This window comes from Typha latifolia, chromosome 1 (genome assembly GCF_019914945.1).
Source record: "Typha latifolia isolate L0001 chromosome 1, TyphaL0001v2, whole genome shotgun sequence".
Classification (NCBI taxonomy): domain Eukaryota; kingdom Viridiplantae; phylum Streptophyta; class Magnoliopsida; order Poales; family Typhaceae; genus Typha; species Typha latifolia.
This window is the reverse complement of record NC_133086.1, coordinates 926,074-953,202: the sequence shown is the minus strand read 5'-3', so window position 1 is coordinate 953,202 and position 27,129 is coordinate 926,074. Positions and strand designations below refer to the sequence as shown.

Genomic DNA, 27,129 nt, shown 5'->3' with positions numbered 1-27,129 from the left:
TAAGCAGTCATGATTTCCTTTATGCTGCCCTTTATAATGGAACAAGGTCAGAAAGTTTGTCAAGCAACCAAAACTGAATGCAATTGGGCATCTACCTAACAAAACTTTCCCTACTTTAGTTAGTGCTTCACATGATAGTAATCCAATAGAAGCATGTTATATCACAGAATCTTGCACTAACTAAAGAATGCACAAAGGGTAAGAACCCACATAGCAGATCCAAATAGATGGGTTTATACTTGATTGTTTAATTGTGTATGCTATGTGAGTTACAACCAAGTGAGATAGGAGCAATTGGTATATTTTTTGTATGAGCCAAGAAGATATACCTCAGGAAAAGTGACTCCTCAATGGAATGGTGGATGGATTTTTTTGAGGTCCGGAGATGATCAATAGTGGGTCAGATGGATATTTCTCTGGAAGTGGGACGAGATAGCAAGTTGGGACGTGGCAAGAGGGAGTGCACCAGAAGGCTAGTGAGGTGTGACATGGTGGCCATCATTGATATAGGAGTTTATTTATTTCCTTCTCTAGAGGCTACCAATTGGCTCAAGGTCATAGCATTGGTGTGTATTCTAGAAGGATTAACCGATTAAGATAAACCATGGTAAATCTAGTGGGGCTTAGCTTCCTCATAGTTGACTAAACTTAGTCGAGTCAATCAATATTTAATCACACTTAGTCTATTAAAATAAAGTTAGTGACATGTTTTCTTAAAATACTTGTTTACTAATAGGTAATTATTATGATGCCAAACATAATGGTTTCTTCTTGGAACATTAATGAATTGAGATCAACTTAAACACACTTGGACTCTTTATTTCACTATCTCGATTGATAATCTTAAAGGCTAATTACATCTAGACCTCATGAATATGACCCAATATCATTTATACCATCTGAAGAAAATATCGTGACATTAAAGCTCTATACCGTTTGTTTTTTTCATCTAGATTTGATATGTGAAAGGCATGTGAGCAATTTTTGCTCTCATTTGTGTTAGAATTGTCCTCGTCTTTCTTCCAAAACTTATATCAATATATTTATATTCTTTTTCATTTTAATCTTTGTCAATACTATCTCTCTCATCTTCTAATATTTTCCTCTCCTAGTAGTAGCCTCTATAGTTTTTTTTTTTTTGTGCTCTCATTCTCTTCAAACTCTCAATCTCTCTCAACTTTCCTCCTCCCTTACTCAACCCATCAACCTATTTTTACCAAACTCCACCCATATATGCATGAGAATACAGGATGATTTTAATAAATACTTTTTTTTTCACTTTCGATAATGAAAGATAAAAGACTAATCAACTCTAGTAAAGTTTGTATGTACATTTTTCATAACCAAGAAGGTTATTGATTCAACTTCAATTCTAAATAATATTGTGGAGAAATTATTTGATGGTTTAGTGGCGTGGCTTGATTCGGTTGATGGTTCAGCAGTGCAATTAGCTTGGAGAAACAGCTTGACAGCGCAATGACTTGGAGCAAGTCTCGGCAGTGTTTAATTCAGAGCAATTATTCGGTGATACATATGACTTGGAGTCTAAACTAGACAACTAAAAACTCGGTGGGGCCTAAATGTCTCTGCATATTAAGAATATTAGTTTTTTATTCGGTCCATATCTAACTTTTGAGCTCATAAATAATAAAAAAAATTTGAAAAATAAAAAATAAAAGGGAAGTGTAGCTTTTTCCCGACTATAAAGACGTTAGGAGATAAACTTAACTTTGGCCGAAACTCGGAAAAAGGTGGGAGGTTGTCACTTTCACGTATGTCTGCTTTTGATCTGTGTGAGGCCAAATGACATGTGTTGCTCGTCTACTTGCTGAAGCTTTGAATATAAATTTTGGTGCTCGATCACTCTTAAATATGCTTCAATGGAAGACAATACGTGTCAACTGCCATTGACTCAAACTGCACGTGTCAAGAGCAAATTAAGTATTGGGGAGTTCCACGCTTTGGTAATGCTATTGCTGATGCTTCCTTGTTATATTTCATTGTCTCTCATTCAAAAGGATTGGAGTGGTGCTATTTGTGAAGCTATTCTCACGTACAGTGACATTAATTAAAAGCAACATGTTCTTTCTCCAAAAATTTTACATATAACATCGTCTACTTTAATAAAATTATAATTTATACCTTATATTTTTATTATTTATAAATCGAGCTCTATGATTTAATAAATATGTATAAATTTTTTTTTACCATTAGATCAATTAGTTAAATTAATTATATTAAAAAATTATAAAAATACCTTCTACCAAGTCATACTAAGAGCGTTTTAGTTATTTAAGAAATAAAATATTTTTAAATTAATGAAATATTCTTTTGGTGTTAATTCAAATCTAATGTAGGATATATTCTGCACATATTTATTAAATTATAGGACTTAATTTTTAAATAGTCAAAATATAAAGTGTAAAATATAATTACTTTATAAAGCAAGGAGTTATATACACATTTTTATGAATAATATAGTTTGACTAACAACTTAGATAATTAACACTCCTCATAACTTATCACTAGACAGTCTTCATCTTTTTAAGTTACACCATTATCATATCTCTTATGCTTTAATGTACTTACATTATGGTGATAACTTATACTCCTATAGATTAATTTTCTCTAAATCTATATACAAACGGACCTAGAAGTTTTATATACTACCGTATGAATGTTTATTATTTACTCCTTATATTTTGTCTAAAATGCCTCAAAATACCTTAGTATTAGTTTTTATTAACTATTATTTGGACAAAATTAACCTAGAATATTCATGAGGCATTAAAAGTAAAGTTGAATAAAAAATATCTACATAGTGTAATAAAAGCGAAAGATATAATATTTTCAATAGATTTTTCTTAAAAAGTATTGGAATTAAAAAAAAATGAAAGGATAGACGAGGGTGTGCTACTAGCAATTGACTAAAGGAAAGGAATAGAGTTCAAAAGCAACACATGGAATCAAAAGGTATAGGAAAAAAGATCAAGTGGAATATGGAAACATAATTATTTTTTTCGCTGGAAATTGGATGTGAAATAAGGATTATTGTGAGCTTTCCATTGCATTTGGGAAATAAAAGATATTTTCTTTTTCATTTTAAAATTCAAATTTTGGACTAATTGGATGCTGAGTGAGAGTGACCCTTCATTCTTCTTTCAAGTGAACTTAGTTAAGTAATCAGGATTTATTAATATTTAACAAAAAAATAAAGATACTTAGTGAAAATAATTTATTATTATAATTAATAATGAAAAGGTGGAAAGTGTAATTTTCTGAAATGAGAAAAAATTTGACAGTTTAGTCCAAACACGGTCCGATTTCTAAAAAGATTTCGCTTTCTATCTCTAATTTCTTAAACATATTAGCAAGTGGCAAAGAAGACACCACTTGAAGCACCAAGAACAAAATACCCATCCAAATCAAGCCCAACATTTCACCCACCATTACTCCCCCGTAGACCGTAGTTGCTGGCACGGTCATTATTGTGGTATATATTTGGGTGCCTATAGCGTATGATATAGGTAGGTAAAAGCAGAGAGAATCAAATAACGCCTTCTCAAGGCCACAAAAGGAACTTGTGGCTCAGAATCTATCTCTCCTGCTGACGTGGCACCTCCTGCCTCCTCCTCCCCTTGCCTTTCCCCTACGTAAAAGCACGACAAGCCCCGAACCCAAACGAGGAGTCCAACGAAGAACTCGACAAGTCAAAGGAAGAGAGGATTAGATAAAAAGAAGAGCAGAAGAGACACAGATAGACAGATAGATAGATAGATAGATAGATAAGCTTAGAGTTAGATATATATAGAGAAAGAGAGAGAGAGAGAGAGAGTGAGAGAGAGAGAAATGTTGGAGAGAAAAGATTCTGCTATCAAACTCTTCGGGAAGACGATTCCACTGCATCCAAATGGGAATTCTGCGCCACTCTCCGATGGTTGGAAGAGTGGTGGTGGTCAAGAGGAGCAGGTATTACTTTGATGGCTTGTTGGATGCTTTACTTAATCAATAGAAATTGATATATATATATATATATATATATATATATAATTTTTTTTTCTTGCTTATTCTTTGAACTTTGGGTTCTGATTCCGATATCCTTGTTGGAATTAGCTGGGATTTACGTGCAAGGTTGGATCTTGGAGTGCTTTTTGGGAGATGGGTTTTACTGGATTTGGATTGGAAATTTGAGGATGTTGGAATGTGCAGTAGTTCACTGGTTTGTGGAAAAGTTTAGTTTTCTTTTCTAGCCTTCGTTTTACTTCTGTCTTCCTCCTGTTGTGTTAATTTATAGTTATCCTCTTGTAGGTCAAATTTAGGAGAATAGTTTTCGCGATTTTCTATTTAGTTATTTCTGTTTCAGAAGCATAGTTGTTTTAGTTAATTCGAGAAGAACCAAACAAATTTATTTAGCATTTATTTGAGCAAATTCGAAGTTATTGGAACTTTATGAGATCATCTCCTTGACTCCTAATGATGAACAATTATCTGCCTAGGATTTCTTGCTGTCGTCTGTTTCCCTGATTATCTGAGTATCAACGAATGAGAAATCTATGGTGATAAAGAGCAACTTTATTTCTTATCATGGGGGGTTGAGACAACAATATTTGTTGAAACTTGAAAGCTGTGGGAGTAACTCACTGCACAATTCTGTTTCTGCTAATTACTTCTTGAGATTGTTTTAAATTTTGTGCTTCCTCTAAGATGGATTTTGTCATCATGATCCCAGGAATCTAAAGACAATGAGCCAGCTCCTAGTTCCAAAGACCAAGATCATGAGTTGCCAGATTCAGAAGAAAAGAGTGAGCTGCCTATGCCTGCTGCAACTGAGGAACCATCTGAGAAGAACTCAGTTGCAGTACATGAAGAAGAATCAACTGATACAAAAAATCCGAAAGACAAAGCACCCAACAAGCCCGAAAAGATTCTCCCCTGCCCTCGCTGCAACAGCATGGACACCAAGTTCTGCTACTACAACAACTACAACGTCAACCAGCCTCGCCACTTCTGCAAGAACTGCCAAAGATACTGGACGGCGGGGGGCACCATGCGCAACGTTCCCGTCGGAGCAGGCCGCCGCAAAAGCAAGATCTCGACATCCTACCATCGACACATTGTTACATCCACTTCTTCTCTCCAAGGCGTCATGGAGCCAGTTAGGCCTCCTCTGTTGAAACCAAACGGCACCGTTCTTAGCTTCGGTTCTGACTCGCCTCTGCTGAATCTTGCGGATCAGACGGCGAAGAATTGCAGTACAAATGGATTTCACATAGCAGAGGCATGTAAGGAAGAGAAGCCTTCAACTGGAGCTTTGGGATCAAATACTAGTGAGGAGGCAACAAAGACTAATAAGAACTGTCAACAAATCCCAATTCCACTGCCACTCCCATTTTTGAATAGTAATGCTTGGGCATATCCATGGAGATCACATCCTGCCTTATGTAGTCCAACTTTTGCTATTCCATTCTACCCTGCAGCAGGTTACTGGGGTGCCACAGTCCCTGCACCTTGGAGCATTCCATGGCCTTCCTCTGCAGCTACTTCGCCTACTAGCATCAGGAAAGGAGCAGTAAACAGCCCTGTCACCTTAGGCAAGCATTCACGCGACGTCGGAGATGATCTCGATGAGAAGAATACACGAGAAAGGCGTATCTGGGCTCCAAAGACACTGAGGATCAATGACCCGGATGAAGCTGCCAAGAGCTCTATCTGGTCAATGGTGGGTACCAAGAATGACAAAGAAAGGCTCCTCAGTGCATTCCAGTCCAAACTTGAAAGTAAGAACCATACTGCCAGGAGTTCACAAATCTTGCATGCCAACCCCGCAGCTCTCTCGCGGTTTCTCGGTTTCCAGGAGAGCTCTTAGAGAAACTTCAGCTTTACAATCCCATGGCACTACTAAATTTTTTTGTATATTTGAGAAAGATTTAGGTAGGAACTCCAATGCCCTATGATGGATAAGAAAAGTCCTGGAGATTTTACCTGCTTTTCTGTATATAAATAGCTAATTGAGAGGGAGGAGGTAGACGGTGAAGAGAGAGATTAACAGTTGTAGATAAATAATTCAGCAAATATAGCATAGAAATGTTTTCCTCCAGGTTATCAAATCAAACTATAGGACTCTGAAATGAATGGAATCTACTAACAGCTCAGTTGTTATCAAAATTAAGGTCAGATATAGCCTTGCTTGACTAATTAAAAGTGGTTCTATCTCTACTCCTTCCTGGTTCATGTGATGTCAATCCACCACAAATATGGTAAAGATGGTAAAAGAACTAGCTTTGCCAGGATGGGAGAAACAATGTTAAGGAAATCCAAGCACACAAAAGTTATGAAAAAGGTAGAGAGAGGACAAGGCTAAAAAAAGATATCAAATAAAGCTATTTAGCCATTGTTTTTTCAGCACCCCTCTTGGTGGAGACATAAAAGACAAGCATCTTTCATTTTCATGGCCACATTCCAATTGATTCCTAGAAAAGATAGAAAGAAGAAGAGGAAAATATTGTTAACCATCTTTTCTTTTCTGTCTGCTTTTATATGGAATACAATTAATGTGCTAACAACAATCAATGCATGGAATAAAACTATTCGGGATTGGCTACACACACCTTTTCCTTGTTCAACTCCAACTGCTGCTTTTGTTTATTCTATGATTCTATCGGTATTATTTTTCTTCAGAACGTACCCCTCCTTTTGTTCTTTTTATGTACTTGACTAACTCTCATCCTTCCAAATATCTTAACATCTATCAATTTGATTATGAGATCAGGATTTGGTTTCTGCAAAGATACCCTCGAACAACTTTAATTGTACTTGCATAAGCTAGTTAAAGTAATCAGGCTGGAAGATATAAAAGAAAAGGAAATTTAAGCTGCTGAGAGACAAATCTAGCCCATAGATATCGACAAGCATAAATAACTAAGCAGCCCATATTTCAAGAAAGTTGGTGGAGGTAGAAGATTGTGTCGTCAAAATGTTTAAAAGTTAAAAGGACACGATAGTTATTAACTTATTATGCTTTTGAACCTCCAGTCATGAGTAAACAGTACAACTCTCCACTTCCAATTTTTTCCTTTGAGAAGTACTTTCTACTTACAACCTAGCTAATGCGTTCTGGACAAAAATATATTATCTTCTTTCATTAGTTGGCTGACAACTGATGACTGAAAGCATCTTAGTCTGATTTTATCTAGCACAAACGAGTGAATAAAGGAGCAAACGCAATAGGGTTGAGCATACATAATAAGCACCCACTAAACACTTTTGAATCAAGGCCAAATCTGATGGATTTAGAACAAAAATCACAGCTTCAAGATCACATTGTAACTGGTGATGAAAGAAAACATTTAAATGACTAACCAAATAGATAGAGAGAACAATTGCATGCAATACAAATGTTTATGCAAGAGGTTTGCATGAAGTACATGAAACCCAGAGTCGCTTGAAGACAAGGAATGAGCATGAGAACTGATATTACCTAATCAATGTGGCTAAGATTTAAAAAAAAAACTGAGAAGGACATAATAATCCTACAGAAAGACATTATACACTAATAAATCAGCTTAATTTCATGTCAAATTCCTACTGAGAAGTACAAGGAGTGATAGATGAATGAACTGACGTAGAATATTTATATTGACCAAACAACAAGAGGCACTGGAACTATATGCCTTAAATTGAAATAAGTCAGCATACTAATGTGGAGTGTTCGTCCCATAACCATTGTAATACCTAAAAGTATCTTTATAACAATATATCTTTATGCATATGGTTTGAAGCCTTAGATTTTCAAGCAACAAAACACCTTTACCATTCTTTGTTATGCTGGCCGACAAATTCATCCTTCTCCCTTTCGGCCATTTCTTAATTTGAAACAAAGGTCAACGACCTTTTGACTTTTCGAGTCAAACAATTGAGCATCTGCACTCTGTCTCGAACTCATTGGATATTCCAAAACGAGAGTGAGGCACTGCATCTTAAATAGCTCCTCACTTTGGCTAAAGTTTGAGTGCACTTTCTATCAAAGCTAAGGAAATAGTTGCACTGGAGGCTAAAAGCTTCACTAGAAAGCCTAGTGGGAGACGACCTTAGGATTTGTTAATAAAGAAGTATCTGAATAAGTCATTCTTGGAAGAAGTTATGAACTTAATAATAGAAGGTTACTTCCTTAAAATATTTTATGATTTTCTCTAATGTCATAGGTGCATATGAAAAGATATTAGATAAGATAGAAAAATAACAATGACCTCACCACTATCAACTTGTTTTACTTTGTTAAGCATGCTTTCTACTCTTTAATAAAGAGTCTTAAGACAACCCCTTGTCTCACACATTGTCCTGTTAGTGGTTCACACTAGGATGTATTATTTACTATAGAATGCACATGTGTTGATAAGGGATTTGTAGACTTATATTCACAGATGTGATATTTGTTTTCATATATTTTTAATATATTGAGTCATTTGGCAATGTAGGAAGATGAAAAAGATAGGACAAAAATGTTTTAGGGCAAATATGACATCTAAAACATTTTAAGGTAATAGACAAAACATTGAAAACTTTGGAGCATGCATGGTAATCTTTGTGGACAAAATGATCAAATACAGAGGATTCCAAATAGTTGAACAGTTGCTGTTATTGTTGTGCTCTATAGTTGACCTCTGACATTGAAGCATGGTGACTTAGAAGTCTAGTGTGAAATGGTTTAACACTACAGAGTAGTATCAGTGAAATGAGAGAACAAATAGATACTCCTAGATTACAAGGCAATTAAATCTTAAAAGAACAGATTAGATAATCTAAACTTTTCTAAATTATTCAAAGCACTGGCAAAGAAACGTACGATAAGAGTTAAAATAATTGGATGGTGGTCAATGAAACAAAAACTCATTAGCCAGAAGATATTAATAATTTGGTAGCACAGTCAATAAGTTTATTTGCCTGTGAATTCATAGAATTAAGAGAACAAATGTTTTTCTTAAGAAAATAAGTCTTTCTTTTCTCCATCAATATTATCAGTCTATTGATCAGACATGCTTGGAGGGATGTAAATACTTGACCATCAAAATTGTTCAACTTTTTTCTAAAGCTTCCACCAAGTCATAGGATATAACCTGGCAAATATTGCACTAGTAAGCTAATAATTGGAGAATATTTATAGTAAGACAACAGAATCATACACTAAATTTTTTTTTATCGTGATGCCACTATTGAATTTGCTCAACATGAAAGAGCATAATTTACAGACCAACCAGTGTAAGAAGGATAAATTATTAAGCACTAAATGATAAACTTCATATCTGCAGAGCAATTTGACCTTCAGATTAAGTCTAAAAAAAGGCTTTAGATCCAACTAGTTGGGACTTTCAGAGAATTGGTTAATCACAATATTTAAGTGAAACATAGTAAGAATCATTTGATTACAGACTCAAATGCTAGAATGCCAATGCTATTGATCAGTAACACAATTGTCCGTTAGATGAGATGCTGTTGCTGAAAGAGAATGAGATTTCTCGAATAACTCTGTTACCATCATTGGATGTTACAACCCCCTCTATCGGGTGCTCGACGGACATTACCGAAGGCAGAGAGCTCAAGGAGATCCATGTCTCGGCCTGCAATTGTCAGATGCTCCAATTTCAACAGACATTGATAACATTGATCCCTTTGATTAATCCTCTAGCGGATGAAGAAACTAGCTTTTGAAAAAAAAACCTTTACCTGAAACTCTACAATAAGCACTCTTTTGTATGAGATCTGATCTGGATATCTCAGTCTTGTTCCCTTTAGATCGATTTACAGTGGCCTGCAGAAGGTAGAAAATCATATCAGTTCTCTTCAAACATGAATACAATCCTTTAGTTCCAAATATATGAAAATTTTCTTAGGATTTAGAATAAAAGAGGAAAAACCAAACACTTATTTCTTTACCAAATTGCATGCTGTAAGGTAATCAGATGATTACATGTTGACATGACAATTGTGAAGGTGTAAGAACACAAGGAAACTCTGGCATTCCAAATACGAACAAGTTAGAGGAAACTGAAAAAGTTAAAAAAAGAAGATACATACCTGCAAAACTTGGCAATTCTCCAACGTGCTCTTCCCACCCTGTGAACAAAAAAATAACATTAAGATTTAAGACTAGTTGTCAGTTTCTAAACGAAACATGGTTTTGCCAATATAAGGTCCTTGATAGAACACAAGAAAGGGAAGCATAGAAAGCATGGCATTTAAGAACTCAACCTCGTTGTCTACTTGTTTTTGTTGATGCTCTAATAATGAACATACATAAAAGAAAATAAAAAGAAGGTGGTCCCCTTTAAAAGAGGGGTATTCTTCATCTTCTATCAACTGATGTAAAATACATAAATTTAGTGACTAATTGGAGGTTAAGAAATATCAGGGCAATGAGCAGTCAGCATTAGCGGGTAGAGCTATTCATCTTATTGGGCATATTTCATGCTCAACCATCGTTGTATAAAACTTCCGCCTTAATGCCTAAGCTCCCACTTTAGGTAGAATATAATTAGGCCTCACTTACGGTGACAACCTTAGCATCTCGTATCATATTTTAGTATGAAGATAGACTCTGAAATTCAAAATTATTATACATGTTGATGAATTAGTGGACTCTAATGACTTACTATAGTTCTTAGAATGCATAAATATATTATTTAGATTATATGTATTAATTTTAGCTTCTTCTCTAACTATTATCTCTTTTATTTGTTTATTTTTTAACTGTGTGAAATTTCGGTGCCTGCTTAGGTACTCACCTAATGCCAAATCCCTTGTCTGCTCATCTGATGCCTACAATACAATCTTTTAAAACCTTGTGCTCAACCCATAATATTATACAGACGTTGATAGTGTCTAGATGAAGGAGAAAGTTGATACATTTTGATGTAGTTAATTTGCCTTTCAATTCTGAGAAACAAATAAGCCAACCAACCTAATGAAACACACTCCGATTGCCAAGACATGCAAAACCTCAAGAAAAAGAGGTTTCAACATTAATTATAACAATATCCAAAAACAACTATTAGAGTATTAACTTTGTTTTATGGAAAAATTGTTTAATGACTTGCCTCCTATTACTGAATTTTGCAAATCAAATATAAAAATCCATAAGGAGATTAAAGATAGTCAACCATAAATCAACAGTCATCAAAACCAATACATGAACAACTGGCAAATGCTTGTGATTTCCCTAATGCACATCCTATTGCCTATCCATCGTACCAACACAAGCAATACATGAACCATTGTCACTAATCTTTTATTTCTTAAGGTTCACCTCATACAACATCACTATCCAAAAATACACACAATTTTGTTCATCTTCCCATGTACAAAAATCATCATGTCACCACAATATCTCCTCAAGAAACAAGTAGGTATTTCTTCACAATGACATGATCGATTAACAAGATATTTTTGTTAATCGCTGAGAAACAACAATGTATTTTCAAAAATTAAGAAAACAGATAAAATTCTCTTACTCAACAGAAGAAGCAGGAACCTTTTCTATATACTTTATGATTCATCACCCGTATCAAATGCATGCAGCAGTAACATCAAATCTCCTCTCCTCGCAATCTAAAGCTAGCACTAGAATACCATCCTATCCACTTATCTCTTACTACTAACAAAGGAACTCACGTCAAGAGGGAAACAAGCACCAAATATAACCACTTTTACTTCTCAAACTTCAGAAATCTATTCTCATATCAATGTCATGCAGCAATAGCATCATAACCTCCTAAATGGAACAAACCCGAGAAACCGAGAAACCACGAATTCCAGTTCCTTATTTCCAAGTGGAAGAGAACCCACCTCAAGAATTACTCAGGAAATGGCACAGAAGCACCAAAGATCACACCTTTGACTAATCTACTTCAAAACAGAGACGAAGCCGAATCAAATATCACACCTTTGAGTACGGAATAATGTGATCGTAGTCATGGCAAAGGCATCCCGGGCACCCCACGAGTTTCCGAAACACGACATTGCCGAGCGAATCGCGGCGCCACCTATCCGGATCTCGGCCCTTCACCTTCTCAGCCTTCTCCCAGCACTGTTGCTTGACGCTATAAGGGAAGCTTCTAGGGTTCACTGTGCTCGCGCCCCCGCCGGGGAATAGCTCGGGCGACTCGTCTAGATCAGGAAATGCAACGGGGGCGTCGTCGAGGAGGAGGGAGGCAGAGGCCTTGGAGGAGCCGCGAGTTCTTGGGGATGGAACCCTTTCAAACATGGAAGATTCGAGGGAGGAAGTGTCACGCGGAGGTGATCGAGTGGTTCGCCGGCCGGACGATTTCCTTCCGTTCATCTCTCTCCGTCTTAGGTCGGCTTTTGGATTGGATAAGAGAGGATTAGGAATTGGAAACGTGGGCACTGGATAAACGGAGACAAATTTCTGGAATAAGAACTTATCCCGCTTCTATCTGGGATTTTATTACCGATGTAATTCTACACACTTACCTAAATAAGTGAGTTTCAAACTAATTTACATGGAGTAGTTGAGTTTGGTCAATCAATATATTTTAATTTAATATAAATCACTTTCTCAACAAGAAACTTTTAGCACTCATGATGATGAAAGACTATTAGATATATAATTTTTAACGATTTAGGTTCCACTCTCAAATTTATTAAGGATAACAAAAGATGTCTACCGTGTTAGCAATTCTTACTCAATAAAATTGCTAGAACTATCCTGGAATGCTTGTGGAAGATACCATGAAATTGAATAAAGAATCAAGAAGCAACTGATAAGAATAAGCTTGGAAAAGAGAAAGCTATCGTATACTAATTGACTAAGTTTCAGGATTATATGCACAGAGGCCCACAACTTTGTCACATATGAGAATATAGACAGTGCCCTCCAAGGAACATTTGGTATCATCCCTATCACCTTTTCTACTAAGTATCAGATAAAGTAAGAGCAGTTCTTTTAGACTCGGTTGAAGTAGATGAAACCAAAGTTAGAATAATATCACCATCATCGTCAACATTTACTATGGCACTTATTTTCTACGATTTTTCCAGCAAATTTCAAGTGACCATCTTCCATGACAGAGACTTGATCAGACTACTAACTCATTCAAGTCTTCAATTCAGCACTGCAGTACTTTTCTCTGATTCGGGTCTCCATAACTGCAGCAGATCAATTAAGATGTAAGCCACAAAATTATATGCATCACTTCCAGTGGTTTGAGTGAATAAAGTCAGTTGTTTTGCAAATCTTAATCCCTTTTCCAGACGTATTTGTATAATACCTCTTTAAAAATTTCCAACTAAAAGAAAGAATCATTTAGGCATTCAGTTAGAAAAAGAAAATGTAATGAGAATGCTCTTCTTATGCATAAAATGGAAGTCATTTTTCTCACAAGTAAAGGTTAAAAAGAAGTCAATTTGCACATATATATATATATATAAGAGAAGATGCCCACAACAAGGGGAAAAAATATAGGTAATAATGTGCCAAAGAAGAATATAAAAAGAAAAAGAAGAAGAAACGAAACAGAATCTAAAGATTAGCAGGGCAGGGATTCCTTCTTCTCAGTTTCCAGGAAATTTCCACCAAGTCAATAGCCAACAAGACCCACAAGAACAGCCTGCCTGCCTGCCTATAACTACTACTATTTTTTTATTCCCAACCATCACTGTCACAAATTGCACCGCATAGGCACCTTCCTCTCTTCATATCTGTTACGAAACTTCTCAGTCTTATATAAAACCTCCACCTCCTTCACCTCCTGTCATTGAATAGAAGCCAACCTATTCTTCATCTTCCTCTTCTCTTACCACTCCCTCTCTATCAAGCAATAGAAGCAATGGAGAATTCATTAACTAATGTCTTTCCAGAACCATTTTGTTTTCTCTTCCTCTATAACATACTCGTCTGGGTCATCACAAAATTTCAGAAGCTCTTGTCCAGCTATATATCTTTTCTCCTGTCTCATACTAAGCCCTTCACAGTCTCGTCATTGGTTTACGATGATCAGAAGAAGAACACCCCAAGTGAGCAGGAAAGCGACCTTGGGCTGAGCAGAGAAGATATGGAGGCGATAATTGGCAGAATGAGTTTAAGTTTCACCCAGGAAGGTGAGCAGCTCAAGGAAAATATTGGCTTTGATGAGCTTTCTAACTTGTTTGAGGAGGAGGAACCTAGTTTTACGGAAGTGAAGGAAGCTTTCTCTGTCTTTGATGAGAACAGCGATGGATTTATTGATGCACTGGATCTTCAAAGAGTTCTTCCCAAGCTGGGCTTCAGAGAGGGGACAGACCTGCATGCATGCAAGCAGATGATCTCAGCATATGATGTAAATCATGATGGAAGGCTTGATTTTATTGAGTTTGTCAAGTTTTTGGAGATCAGCTTTTGTTGATATTAACCTCTTTATCTCCTTTTTATTTTTTTCTTCTTCTGAGTTACAGAAGAGTTTCGCATGGAGAACCTAACCTAAAACTCAAAAATGTTAGTTATCTTAAATAGATTCTGCTCTGTCTCTTCCACTATTTCTTTTAGCAATCTTTTCTTCCCATTTAACTAAAAGATGAAGAAATCCAACTGAACCAGCGTATTTTCTTATGAATTTCAGTAGGAATAGATAGAGCAAAGCTTTGACAGAGAGAGAGAGAGAGAGAGATAATATAGCTCGGTACATGATCATGATGCAATGGAGATTTAAGGCAAAGTAAGTGCATTTGCTTAAGTAGTAATTAAGGACCAATTAATACAGATACTACATGGACTTGCTACAAAGTTCAATATAAGCATCAACATAGACAATAGAACTGGAGATTAAAGCTAGTGTACGACGAAGGCAGTTCAGAGTGACTGAAGGATGCAGTTGCAAATGTGACATTAGGACAATTTATGTAAATGTCCTGCTGAATCTTATTGAATATATCCACGACGTTAAAACTGTAGCTGGAATTCTGGATATAACGAAGTTCATCCTTTTAGCATAATTGATCGAATTGCTGATACCTGAAGTAAAGGACCACAGTCTACTAAATTTTTACGGCATCTTGGATGCAGAAGTTACAGATAAAATCACTAAGACAAATTTAGTATTCATATGATAATGATTGGTGAATTTTTTACAGAGTATAAAGGTTATTATGGCTCCCATCAGAGTAAAAGGCATGAGATGTAGTCAGTCACCCATTCATGACCAAACTGTAGAGTTTCTGTATATTGGATAATGCATGTCAATGTAAGAAACTAGATCAGCAACAACCACACCAAAATCTCGTAATATAATCTCTATCAACACCAACAATCTTGCTCATAGCTAACCATCCTCTCAAAATTTGAATTTTGGTAGTGCTGACAAGAGAATTGATAATTATGGATAGGAAAGAATCTTCTGAGAGAAACAGATAACATACAGCTAGCACAGATGAGATCCAACCAATGAGCAGTTAATGTAGTACATGTAGACAGGCCTTGAGGTGAGAAGCCACTAGATTTGTCTGCACGATCCGTCTGTTGTAAATGTACAACTAGAGAAACCTGGCCAACAAAATTAAAGCCCATCAGAGAGCTTATAGAAGGTAACAAACTAGATATAAAAAAGGTTCTCATGCCCCACTGTTGAGAGGGGATAAAAAAAGGAGCAAATAATAAAGAAAGAAATATGCAAACAAAATGACTTCACTGATTCAGTATTTGAATTAAAAACTTGATGTTGATTCAGCACTACAGAAGGATCCAGTTATCAGGACATAATTGCCAAAACCTAAATGGAATAATCTCAGTGAAAGGTTACAACACATAAAACGAAGGAAAAAAGAAAAAGAAAAGTGCACTCTATTTGAAGTCTCCATAACACCTTTTAGCATAACATGTACATAACGCATAAAAGAGCTAAATAAATAGATAAATACAACCTCCATCATTGGATGCTAGGATTTTTATGCAGAGTAATTAATTATAAGAATGTGCAAGAAGGATTTACGGTCCTTACATGTCACAAGGAGATTCAAATGGACTTCCAAGAGAGTCAGGTCAATGTGGTTTGAAATACTCATAAGTGATTAGTAATTTTAGCTCCAAAATGCATGTAAATCTGATCTATCAGAACTTACGCAATTTGGTGATAGATACTCTCCATCAACGACCTCTCATTTTATCCATAATGTACCACCGATCACCAGTAATCATCACATGAGCAAATTCCATTTTCAATACAAGGGAAGCGATTAGCATCACAAGTGATTACTAATTTTAGCTCCAAAATGCATGTAAATCTGATCTATCAGAACTTACGCAATTTGATGATAGATACTCTCCATCAACGATCTCTCAATTTATCCATAACGTACCACTGATCACCAGTAATCATCACATGAGCATATTCCATTTTCAATACAATGGAAGCGATTAGCATCTCTTACAATCAATCTCCTGTTTGTGACTACTGATATGAGTTTTATAGCAACATGGCAATCGTCACAAATCCGCAAATTCTTCATAACATGGATTGGTGCTCCTTGAGGAGTGCAAAGAAGGCCAAAAGCAACAGCCAGCTTCTCACTATGATATCTAAGACATTCTTCCTTCTGTTGGTCCTCAACATCATGCAATACTGCAGCAATATTGGGAACATATCCAATTAGCTTTATCTGGTCTATTAATGCTGATAATTTCTTGCTGATCTGGTTAATCCATGAATGATTCTTGTCTTCCGAAGTAAAAACATGGACCTCACGTCCCACTTGTATCCAACTGACGCCAGGTTCTTTCTTAATGTATCTTTCCCTCATTAGCTTCCGTATTTTCACAACTCCGTCCCATCTGTTCGCTTTAGCATACATATTTGATAACAAAAGATGGGTTCCAACGTCATTAGGGTTCAGATGGAGAATGTGTTCTGCAACTTGGTAACCTAGTCTATAGTTCCTATGTACTTCACAAGCACTAAGAAGTGTCCTCCATGCAATAACATCCCACTCTGTGCATGTATGTCTCATAAATCTTTCAGCCTCATCTAGTTTCCCAACTCGGCACAAGGTACCAACCATGCAAGTATAATGTTCTACACCAGGTGTTATTCCTATATCTTTCATCAAATGATTCAAATAATGGAACCCTTCATCTACCAAACCCAAATGCGCACATGCTGATAGCACCCCAATGAAAGTTATATAAGATGGAACTTTTGCTTCAATCAACATATCTTGAAAAGCTCGTAAAGCTTCCCTTGCAAACCCATGGTTGGAATAACCAGTTATTATTGAATTCCAAGAGACAATGTCATGACAAGACATTGACAAGAATATTTTCTTTGCATCTTCAATGCTACCACTCTTACAATACATGTTAATTAAAGCATTACCGACAGTCAAATGTGCTTTATATCCTGTTTTTTCAGCATGGGCATTCAGGGCATCACCATTTCTCAAAGCGGACAACCCTGCAGAGGAGTTGAGTGCAACTGCAAAAGTGAACTCGTTTGGCCGAATTCCAGTTATTTCCATCTCTAAGAATAACTTCAGTGCCTCTTCAAAATACTCATTTTGTGAGAAGGCGGTCATGACTGCTGTCCAGGAGACAACATTCTTTTCAGGCAAACCCACAAAAGCACACTGAGCACTTCTGACATCACCACATTTCCCATACTTGTCTATTAAAGCGCTATTGACAAAGAAACTGGAGTCGATCCTTCTTTTCAAAATTTGGCCATGAATTTGCTGTCCCAATCTCAAATCTTTCGAGTCCGCACACAGGCCAAGTACTGCAACATATGAGACATGATCCCACTGAGCAACTTTTTTAACCATACAACTCAACAAGTTCATAGCATCAGTCAATCGTCCATGATCCAAAAACCCACTAATCATAGAGTTGAATGCAAAAACATCAAATCCCTGCAAAGTGTCAAATACATGTAGAGCATCTTTCATACTGGAACATTTTGAGTACATGTGGAGGAGTGCATTCCGAACATGGGTATGAAATACCAATCCGGACTTCAACACGTATCCATGACACTGTTGACCCTCCTCTTGAGCCCCTATGTCAGCACAAGATGCTAGGATGGTCGTGAAGATGTACTCATTTGGGGCACTTCCAGGCTGACTAAAATACATTGATTTAAACAATTCAAGTGCATCCTTTGCAAAGCCAGCATGGAAATAGCCAGTCATAAGTGCATTACCAGAGACCACATTTCTTGTGGGCATTCCATCAAATACTTGACGGGCAATTCCAAGATGATCACATTTTGCATACATATTTATCAGATAATTGGTCCGAATGACATCAAATTCCAAGGTCTTAATCACGTGGGCGTGGATAGTCTTCCCCAAATTTAATTCTCTAAACTCTGTGGCTAATTTCAAGAGACTAGTGATGTTTCTTCTCCTGTAAGGAGCGAGTGGTTGCATGGGCTGGAAATGGCTAAGAGATTGGTTACGGAAAAAGATACAAAGCGCATTTATTCTGGGTTTATGGGTTTGCATAGATTGAGTCTTTCCCAGTTATGAGCATTGGGTGTTCTCGACAGAAACAGAGTACTCGACCGCTAGGCTGCTAAAACTAAAAATCAAACTTGCATACAAATAAACTCAAATGGGTCTGATACGTAATTATACAGCTAAATGAGGACGTTTATGTAAAATTGCCTTACCTAGTCAATCTTAAATAGCATCTCCACCATAGGCCGCTGCCTCCGTCGCCCATTGCCCTACGCCTCCATCGTCGCCTCCTCGCCGTCCGCCTCCGTCGCCGCCTCCTCGCCCTCCGCCTCCGTCGCTGCCTCCTCGCGCTCTCGCTCAAGCCCTCCCACAAGGAGATTGTGTTTTCCGCTTACAAGGCGGAGGTCCACTCCGTCGATTTCCGAAGAAAGGTGTGATCTTTCTGCAATTTTGTGCCTTGGATTGCTAATTCCATAGTTGGATCTTCCAATTTAGTGCTTAATTGGTGAAACCACATTTAACTAGTAGTATATGTGATTAGGAAGCACAGTTCTTTATTGTTCTTTATAAGCAAACTCAAAGTTTGCAAATTGGTGCTGATGCAATGACAAATTACGTGTTGTATTCTGCTTCCTTTTCCTGGTTACTATGCATTCTTGATTTCTAAATCAGCTAACCATATAATGCAGGGTTTCAAGCTAGAACTTGATAATTGCATCTACTAATTTAAAGAAATTTAACTGTTGTATTCCAGGAGGAGGCTCACTTATATGGTCAAAAGTTACTATTTGTGATGGATTTGCCTGGTTGAATAATTTTTTCCCTTTTTAGTACTTATAATTATAGGGTTTTCTCGTTTCAAATTTTTCGACAGAAAACCATATTTTAATCTCGACACATGCACTCGATATGTGCAATGCTTTAGGATTCAAGACATGTATAAAAGTGCTTAACTTTTTACCGTCCTTTGGAATTTTAATCTCTTTCTAGTTGACTGTCTTTTTTCTTATATTCTCCGTTAATTTATTTCATAATTTATTTTACTTTAAGAAGTAGTGAATGCTACCATTGGACAAGCTTGGTAGTTTGTGTCAAACTATTTTGAAGAAGCCCATGTGTCTCTTCTTAGTTTGCGCCAAGCTATTTGAAGATTCCCTTGTATCTTTGTAATATGCCAACCAATCTTGTCCATTAATTAGCTAAACAATAGAGTGACTGTATTTTAGAACATATCTACCATTTATTTTTGTGTCATATTGATATTATGAGATGAAAATGCTTAAGACTATTATCTTTTTAGAGTATATCATGTCTCTTTTGTTTCAATTAATATCTAATTTATATCCAAATTCATTTATTAAGATCTCATTTGTATCTGATCTATATCTGTATCTGTTTAAATCCAGTCTATATCCTATTTGTATCCTTTATTGTTTATAATTCGATCCATATCTGATTAATATTTATATTTGTTTAGTTAGAATATGGTTTTAAATTTTTCTATCCATCTAATATTTATATTTGAATCCACATCTAAAGCAAAAATATGGATTTTGACGTGGGTTGATCACTATCAGATTTGTTTTCACCCCTACCGGCACCTTTTGAATTGAAAAAAAAAACAAAAGATTCTTTTATAAGCATACCACAATATATACTAATTTATGTTATTGTTTGAATATCTTATTATCTTTCTTTCAACTATTAAAGGAAACTCACTGAAAAAGATCTGTTTAACGAATTTCTGATTGTTTTATTTTCAGAGAAATCACTTCTCTTTTGTAAAGCAGAAGTTGTTTGAAGCAAGATCATAGTAGGCATTACTGAAAGTAACATACTTTCACGAGCACTTGTTCAAGAAAGAAAGGAAGACACTTCATTGGGTCCTTACTGTTCAAAATGACCTTATATCAAGCTAGAGATGTTGTCCAGCCCATGATGAAACTCATTAGAATGAGAGCAGCTCCTATACTAGAGCAACTTCTTTTGGAGGAAAGGCTGCTCAGGAGCTCTTCAGAGAATTGGTGCATCATTAATGATGGAACAAAAGAACCTACTGTAGTCATGGGCATTTCTGGGTAATTTTCTGAATGCATTTATCTCTTCATATTTTTCATTTCTTTTCTTTTTTATGCTCGTCTTTATTGTGCATTTGTGCTTAGGGGTGGTGTGTAATTGATATCTGATCTCAGCTTCTCTTATAGACTTAGAACACTAAAAAGGAGCACCCTTGAGCTTATGGTAACAAATTCATAGAGACTGACAAGTGACTATCACTATGAAATTTTAACATCAGGAGGCCTTCTGAACTTATCAATATAAAACCAGTGCTGAGTGATCATATTCCTGTAATTAAAAGGTTTTCTGGAGGAGGCACTGTTATTGTTGATGCAGGAACAATCTTCGTTACTCTTATTTGCAACAAGGATGTTGTACCTGGATTGCAACCTTATCCTCAGCCTATCATGTCTTGGACGGGCCAATTGTATGGGGAAGTGCTTCGTGGGTTTGGCGACTTCCATCTTCGAGAAAATGGTATGTGCCAATGATTTGTTGTTATATTAGTTCTTCAGGTGCTTCTTTGAGGCATCATGAATATGAAATCTGTAGCTTGCTTCTAATATTTATGATCTTTCTGACAGATGGTTTATTACCTGTTACCATCCTTATTTTTTAGATTATGCATTTAGTAGCAGAAAGTTTGGTGGAAATGCTCAATCTATAACGAGAAAACGGTGGATTCATCACACATCATTCTTATGGGATTATGATACCAACAATATGGATTACCTAAAACTGCCTACACGAGCTCCCAAATATAGATCGGTATGTCTATCCTTTCGTTTGGTAGTATTTCTTCCTCTTTTTTTCCTACAGAAGGACGATTTTAAGTACTTAGTATATCCTCCACTGTGTATGATCCATGTCTCCATGATAACAACTTATACTAGTACATGACAACTGATGTATTTGCTGGTTGCTTTTGCTTAGTTGTTCTTATCTATCAGATGATCATGACATGGATAGAAAATTAATTCATGTGGTTGTGTGATCGTAGACTGAGTTATCCAGTGGATCTCTTTGCCTGCTTATAAAGCCATTGGGTTTCTTGTTAGGTTTCTGCTTCTTAGATTTTCTTGCTGTAATTATATGACAAACTTATCAGATGATTGTTGATTTTACATAGGCTGTTGATCAAAAAAAGAAGGAACAAAAATTTACTAAAGTCTTCTGTGAAATCTTCTCAACTTAGAGGTCTAATCTCTAATGAGAAGATGTAATGCAGTAGAGACAAGAATGGAATGAGCTTTCTCCAAAAGGATAACTAATGTGATGTTAATCTATAATGTCCTTTATCAGACTAGGTCCCATGTAGAGTTCTTATGCCGGATGAAGGAGTATGTACCGTCAAGATCGACTTTCATAGAAAGAACCATTGCAGCTCTTGGAAAGCACTTCTCAGTTCAACAAATTGAGTTGGACATGATTGCTGATCCGTCAGGTACACCACACTCTGCTTCCACAAGGCTGTTGACAAGCGAGGAGCTCAAGCAGGCGCATTCATCTCAATGTGAAGAAACCAATCAGACAGAGATTCCTAAGATAGTGTCACTTGATTAAATTAAAATAAGATGTCAAATGCTGAAATTATTCATTTTGTCATTTGAGATAGAATGGCTACCGAATGTCTAGCTGAATTCCAGCAACTGTTTTTTTTTTGTTAAATATTTAGAATTAAACTTTCTTCTTAATAAATTAAAATTTTCTATTCGCAAAATGAGTTGCTATTTGCCATGTATACCCAAGAATAACTTGATGCACACCACGAAAGAAGATTGGTATCCATGCCTTCTGTGAGCCTTATGTGTTTCATCTTTTTCTGGAGATGTGATCATCAGCTTACTGTACATCAGTGTCATAATATTCTTGAAGAGCTTTTGGGTTTCAAAAGAGATCGTTACTGTTAAGTTGAATCGATCAATGTAAGTTCCTGACTCCATATCAGGCAATGCTTACTTTCTGCTTACTTGGATATGCCGACATTGGAGGTGTCTTTTACAGCTTCAGAAGGAACAAATTAGTACAGGAAGAATGTGGGATTTTGTCCACTGTCATAAGAAGGATTAAGAACAGTTGAAGCTGTAACGATTTATTTGTTGGAAGTTTTGCCAGTTTTTTTTTCCCTTGTGTTTGTTGAGACAGAATGCCTTTTTTAATTTTAGTGCATTACAGTCAGAATTGTTGTACAAATGATTCTCCACAAGAGAGAAGGGAGAGCAGACAATGGACTGCTTAAACCTGGTAGGTATTAAGTAAGCTAAGCATGTGGAGAGAAGACCGACAGAGTAGTAAACCCATAAAAAAAAAAAGAATAGATGCATCATCCATCATCAAGGGAAACTTCAAGAAAGTTTTACATAGTGTCCACAAAATTCTTAAATGTGTTTTTTTCCTCACAGTAGTGCTAGTTATATTAACCAGCAAAAGCACGCATGACATAACAATCATAACCTCTGCTCAATAAAGCAGTTAACTGGGACAGCTAAAAGAGAGTCTGGCATCTGATCATTGTCCCATAGATATGGCAGTAGATAGAAAATACAAATAACTGATGCAGAAAAATTGTTTTAAGTTTGATCCAGCATGAAGTACATGTCTCCCACTTTTATTGAGGTGTAGGGGTACTTTATTTCGCCAAATGAATGACCCAGTTTAGAGTCTCAAGCTGTGCAAGATATATTCAGCGTACAGATCCCTGTAGCCACAAGTAATAGCATTTTCATTGTAAGACAAAACGGATTTCTAACTAGCTTATAAACAGTGTTCCGTTCTGTCCATTAATGCAATTTGGAAAAATGGTTTCTAACAACTTCTGGTGAGGACTAATAGTCTGCCGAAACCAACTTACATTGAGCGCTGAATTGCTTCCTGAGCACTGATTGCAGGTAAGAATTCATTGACAGCAACCTCCTTGTTCTCGTTCTTTTTGTCTACAGCAAATGCCAAGGATCCTAAGACTCCAGAGCAAGTATACTAGGCCATAAAGAATTAAAGAGAAAATCTCTTTGAAAAGGAATAAAGCATACAGTCTTCAAAGAAGCGACGAATTTCAGCAAGACGGTGAGGTGAGAGCTCGTTAAGGTCATTGAAGTGGTGGTACTCAGGATCATCAGCACAGACAGCAATTATTTTATCATCTTTCTCACCCTGTAATTAAAGCAAGCGCAGACAGCAACTAAGATAAACACCAAAAGCAGGTACAGTCGGTGATCAAATAAGCAGGTTTGGTGGACTAGCTGCAAGACATTTACCTGATCAATCATAGGCATAAGACCTATTGCTCGTGCTCGAAGGAAACAACCGGGAACAACTGGTTCCTGTTCAATAAGTTGCTTATATAATTAAACTTTTCAGTCTGGTAAAACTTTTACAGTTTTACCAAATACCAATATATCTTATTACTACCTAAAATTACAACATAGACAATAGAAATCTCAGGAAAATTGGGGAAAAGAAAATGATTAATAGTTAAGGTACTTTTTCCCTTGCCAATGGAATAGTGCTCAAATAATTAAACGAGCTTATGTTATATGAGTGATCCCCAGTTTGTATCTCAGCTGTTTAATTGTGACACTATTAAGATTCCACTTCTCTGAAAAAGTTACTTTGTCCCTTGAAAAGATATGAGATTGTTGAACATATCAGGTATCTTTCCAAGGAACAGTTAAAAAGTAAACAAAACATGTATCAAACAATACAAATAAGTGGCTGATGAGTAACGTGGTTGAGAGTGTGTTACCTGCATCAGGACCAAAACATCCATAGGATCACCATCTTCACATAATGTCCTTGGTATGAACCCATAATTGTGAGGGTAGACCACTGACGAATACAAGACTCTATCAACCTGGGATGACAATTTTGATCATCTCCATTATTAAGTTCATCAAATAAAAATTTATTTTCTTAGAAATAATTAGTGCATCAACACCCTGGAGTAATACATTTAACTATCTAACAAACAGAAACTGATGCTAATCTAGCACAATAAATCAAATAAATATTGACATGCAACTACAATGTAGTAATACATACCTTGATCAGGCCTGTTTTTTTGTCAAGTTCATATTTAACTTTACTTCCTTTTGTTATCTCCACAACCTAATCAGATGACAGAGGAACATCATCAAGCGGACAGAATAGTACAGGAATGTGAATGAAAGAGAGCAATCTAAGGTGCTGCATATATTGTAGCACACTGCCAATAGTCTTCTTTTACCTTTTGAGAGGTGATTAGAATTGTAAAACATAAAAAAAAAAGTTAACACTAAACAGATACAGTAAATCAGGTCATTTGACAACGATTGAAAACTATATACAGTTAACAATTCACTATTGCTTACAGTTAGATGTGCACAAACCATTGATTGAAACCATGCTATCATCAAGCTTCCATTGAACTTTAGTGTCTTATAGAGTAAGTCACAGCTTCACATAATTCTCTTCACACAAACCAGATTAATTTAGATAATGCATCATTTAGCTTCTCTTACACAGTTGCGAGTAAGAGATTTAATGAGGCATCGCCATAGGAGGTAGGGTGCTAACTTGGAATCAGGGCCTCTCCATCTCTCAATTATCTCCCAAATTCCACCTCCGTCAATCTAAAGGCTATCATGTCCTACAACTGGTTCAGTCCAACCTACCTTCTCTTCCACTTAAGGGACCTTCTTGTGAACTTGAATTATTTTAAACTTCGTCGTTCATCCTATTCTGTACCTAGATTGCCTGCAGAAATAATCATTCTTATCCTATTTCATAAGACTAGTCATAAGTCAACATACTCATGAGAACCTTTTGCTGTAAGGCTGGGCTCAAAACTAGAAAACAGTAAAAATAGGAATACTGGGGAAAAAACTTGTAGACTATGCATGAAGTTGAAATAATACATCTCAAATGTAACTTTTTTTCATACAAAAATTACAATTTATGATACACAGAGATGATACTCACGACATTGAAAACCAAAGGAGCTCCAGGACCTGAAAGTGGAATTACACTTATTGTAAGCTTCAATTATGCTTCATGTAAAACTAAATAAGAAACTGCTTGACCATATTTGCATAGCTACCTATCTCAAGGTCATGCCAGGGATGTGCAGCAACGGATCTCTTTGATAGGGATGAGAGAATCCTTTGGTTCAGCTTTGGAACTTGCCTTCTTTGAGAAGTAGAACCTGAATTTTCTCCACTCATATTTCTACGAGGAAAAAGAACAAAGTCAAAAGCAAGAATCCTACATGTACTGGATTGAATAGGTGAGCTCTTAAGAAACAAATGGTCTGAATACTAGCTATTGTGAAACAATGTACTTGTCAACTCACGACTCTACACAGATAACTATCATGATAAATTTCTTTTAATACTCAAAGCCTATGCTTGCACTGAAATTTGCTTCTAAAGTCACAATGAAGAAGCAAAATGGATACAATTCCCAGCCCATACTAATCATGTGAACACCATTCACTAGGCTAACACATGGTGTACCTAAACAATATTGAATGTGACACAGCCACAGAAAAAAAAAAGAAGTCAAATGGGTAGTTGTAAGTCATGAAGCTCTTTTCTGCTATTAAGAAGATGAATTGGGAGGCAATTAAATTGATAGTTTGTAAAACCCATACAGCATTCAAGAAATAATAAAATTCAGGAGAAAGCAACACACTGCCAATTTCTCATATTTTCTTTTCATGTTACTTTAACTTAAGGAAGTAACCAAATATAATTAGCTTTTTCTCGAAGACTAGCAGAGACAAAAGTTCAAAAGCTGCAATAAACTAGGTTGCATATGCATATATCCTTTTCTTATGGATTATTTGGCATAGGAAAAAGGTTCAATCAACGCTGAAGTGTTTTGCATCTTCGAATTCTATGAAGTCCACAGGAAAAAGATAGCATGTTATAACTTCAGAAAATTTATTCCTCCTTGGAGAAGGATTAGCGACAGAAGTAAAACAATGTCAGTTGAGAAGTTTTCGGTTGCAAGCCTCCATTTCGATTGGCCAGTTTGCGGATGGTTGGGTGGACTTATGTAAGTAGATATTAGAAAAGATATTAACATCAAATCCAGAAATTAACAAGGGGAAAAAGAAGGCACAGATGCGGCGAAATCGTTGCCATCCAATCAAAGAATCAAATCTACAAACATCCCATCGGTCTATGACTAAAACCACACACAAAAAAGAATCAATCCCACGCATCGAAACTATCTGCGCAAAACGAGGCTTATGATTGAGATTTGAACAATCTATATCAAAAAAAAAAATCATGCAAGAACGTACGATCGAACGCAAAAATTTAAACACTACCTATCAAGCAGCAGCAATCTCACCTTAAATCAGAAGATTTTGATCTCGCTGAGTTTTCAAATCTTAGACATAAAAATGTCAAATAGGGAGAAAAGACAATACCGATGCAGCGTGAAACACAATCAAATAATTTTTTTTTCGGGAGTGAGAGCGATCCGCGTTAGCACACCTTCCTTTATTATAGTTTTTAAACGCGTTTCCCTATATACACTTGTTTCCTTATCCGATTCCCACTTCCTTTGAAATATCTTGAAATATTTATCTAAAAAAAGAAATCTCAAAAATATAAAAAATCAAAAAAGAAAACACAATATGAGAATTTACAAGTT

At 36.2% G+C, this 27,129-nt stretch overlaps 6 protein-coding genes across 12 annotated transcripts; 3 read left to right on the top strand and 3 right to left on the bottom strand.

The window, feature by feature from the left end:
• Nucleotides 1–3,529: 3,529 nt before the first annotated feature.
• On the top strand, nucleotides 3,530–6,097 carry LOC140802265 (cyclic dof factor 1-like). Of its 4 annotated transcripts, none has more exons than XM_073157752.1 (3): nucleotides 3,684–3,969; nucleotides 4,497–4,632; nucleotides 4,730–6,097. In XM_073157752.1, the coding sequence occupies exon 3, from the start codon at nucleotides 4,814–4,816 to the stop codon at nucleotides 5,864–5,866; it is 1,053 nt and encodes a 350-aa protein (XP_073013853.1). In that variant the 5' UTR covers nucleotides 3,684–3,969; nucleotides 4,497–4,632; nucleotides 4,730–4,813; the 3' UTR covers nucleotides 5,867–6,097. The 4 variants fall into 4 exon arrangements, with proteins under 4 accessions (XP_073013847.1, XP_073013853.1, XP_073013839.1 ...); XM_073157738.1 differs by lacking the exon at nucleotides 4,497–4,632 and adding an exon at nucleotides 4,114–4,219; XM_073157731.1 differs by lacking the exon at nucleotides 4,497–4,632 and adding an exon at nucleotides 4,114–4,231 and having other exon boundaries at nucleotides 3,773–3,969.
• Nucleotides 6,098–9,341: 3,244 nt separating this feature from the next.
• LOC140780579 (uncharacterized) lies at nucleotides 9,342–12,454 on the bottom strand. The gene is made up of 4 exons (XM_073126217.1): nucleotides 11,936–12,454; nucleotides 10,072–10,110; nucleotides 9,721–9,805; nucleotides 9,342–9,614 (listed from the first exon to the last, which is right to left on the bottom strand). Exons 1-4 carry the CDS (start codon nucleotides 12,329–12,331, stop codon nucleotides 9,532–9,534), a joined length of 603 nt encoding a protein of 200 aa, XP_072982318.1. The 5' UTR covers nucleotides 12,332–12,454; the 3' UTR covers nucleotides 9,342–9,531.
• A 1,384-nt stretch (nucleotides 12,455–13,838) lies between these two features.
• On the top strand, nucleotides 13,839–14,393 carry LOC140793796 (probable calcium-binding protein CML46). The gene has a single exon (XM_073145499.1). It carries the CDS (start codon nucleotides 13,839–13,841, stop codon nucleotides 14,391–14,393), a length of 555 nt encoding a protein of 184 aa, XP_073001600.1.
• Nucleotides 14,394–15,240: 847 nt separating this feature from the next.
• LOC140784474 (pentatricopeptide repeat-containing protein At5g39680) lies at nucleotides 15,241–18,547 on the bottom strand. Of its 3 annotated transcripts, none has more exons than XM_073131906.1 (2): nucleotides 16,102–18,547; nucleotides 15,241–15,526 (listed from the first exon to the last, which is right to left on the bottom strand). In XM_073131906.1, exon 1 carries the CDS (start codon nucleotides 18,475–18,477, stop codon nucleotides 16,345–16,347), a length of 2,133 nt encoding a protein of 710 aa, XP_072988007.1. In that variant the 5' UTR covers nucleotides 18,478–18,547; the 3' UTR covers nucleotides 15,241–15,526; nucleotides 16,102–16,344. The 3 variants fall into 3 exon arrangements, 2 of the variants coding, with proteins under 2 accessions (XP_072988007.1, XP_072988017.1); XM_073131916.1 differs by having other exon boundaries at nucleotides 15,387–15,526; nucleotides 16,283–18,547; XR_012108273.1 differs by having other exon boundaries at nucleotides 15,392–15,526; nucleotides 15,981–16,119.
• A 135-nt stretch (nucleotides 18,548–18,682) lies between these two features.
• Nucleotides 18,683–22,210, top strand: LOC140784497 (uncharacterized). The gene is made up of 5 exons (XM_073131959.1): nucleotides 18,683–18,863; nucleotides 20,196–20,510; nucleotides 20,729–20,967; nucleotides 21,110–21,258; nucleotides 21,793–22,210. The coding sequence occupies exons 2-5, from the start codon at nucleotides 20,332–20,334 to the stop codon at nucleotides 22,051–22,053; spliced, it is 828 nt and encodes a 275-aa protein (XP_072988060.1). The 5' UTR covers nucleotides 18,683–18,863; nucleotides 20,196–20,331; the 3' UTR covers nucleotides 22,054–22,210.
• A 583-nt stretch (nucleotides 22,211–22,793) lies between these two features.
• LOC140784518 (soluble inorganic pyrophosphatase 1-like) lies at nucleotides 22,794–26,977 on the bottom strand. 2 transcript variants are annotated; one of them, XM_073131995.1, is made up of 9 exons: nucleotides 26,903–26,977; nucleotides 25,565–25,692; nucleotides 25,447–25,475; nucleotides 24,529–24,594; nucleotides 24,233–24,340; nucleotides 23,745–23,810; nucleotides 23,520–23,640; nucleotides 23,342–23,423; nucleotides 22,794–23,188 (listed from the first exon to the last, which is right to left on the bottom strand). In XM_073131995.1, the coding sequence occupies exons 2-9, from the start codon at nucleotides 25,686–25,688 to the stop codon at nucleotides 23,146–23,148; spliced, it is 639 nt and encodes a 212-aa protein (XP_072988096.1). In that variant the 5' UTR covers nucleotides 25,689–25,692; nucleotides 26,903–26,977; the 3' UTR covers nucleotides 22,794–23,145. The 2 variants fall into 2 exon arrangements, with proteins under 2 accessions (XP_072988096.1, XP_072988104.1); XM_073132003.1 differs by lacking the exon at nucleotides 26,903–26,977 and adding an exon at nucleotides 26,824–26,895.
• Between the last annotated feature and the right edge of the window lie 152 nt (nucleotides 26,978–27,129).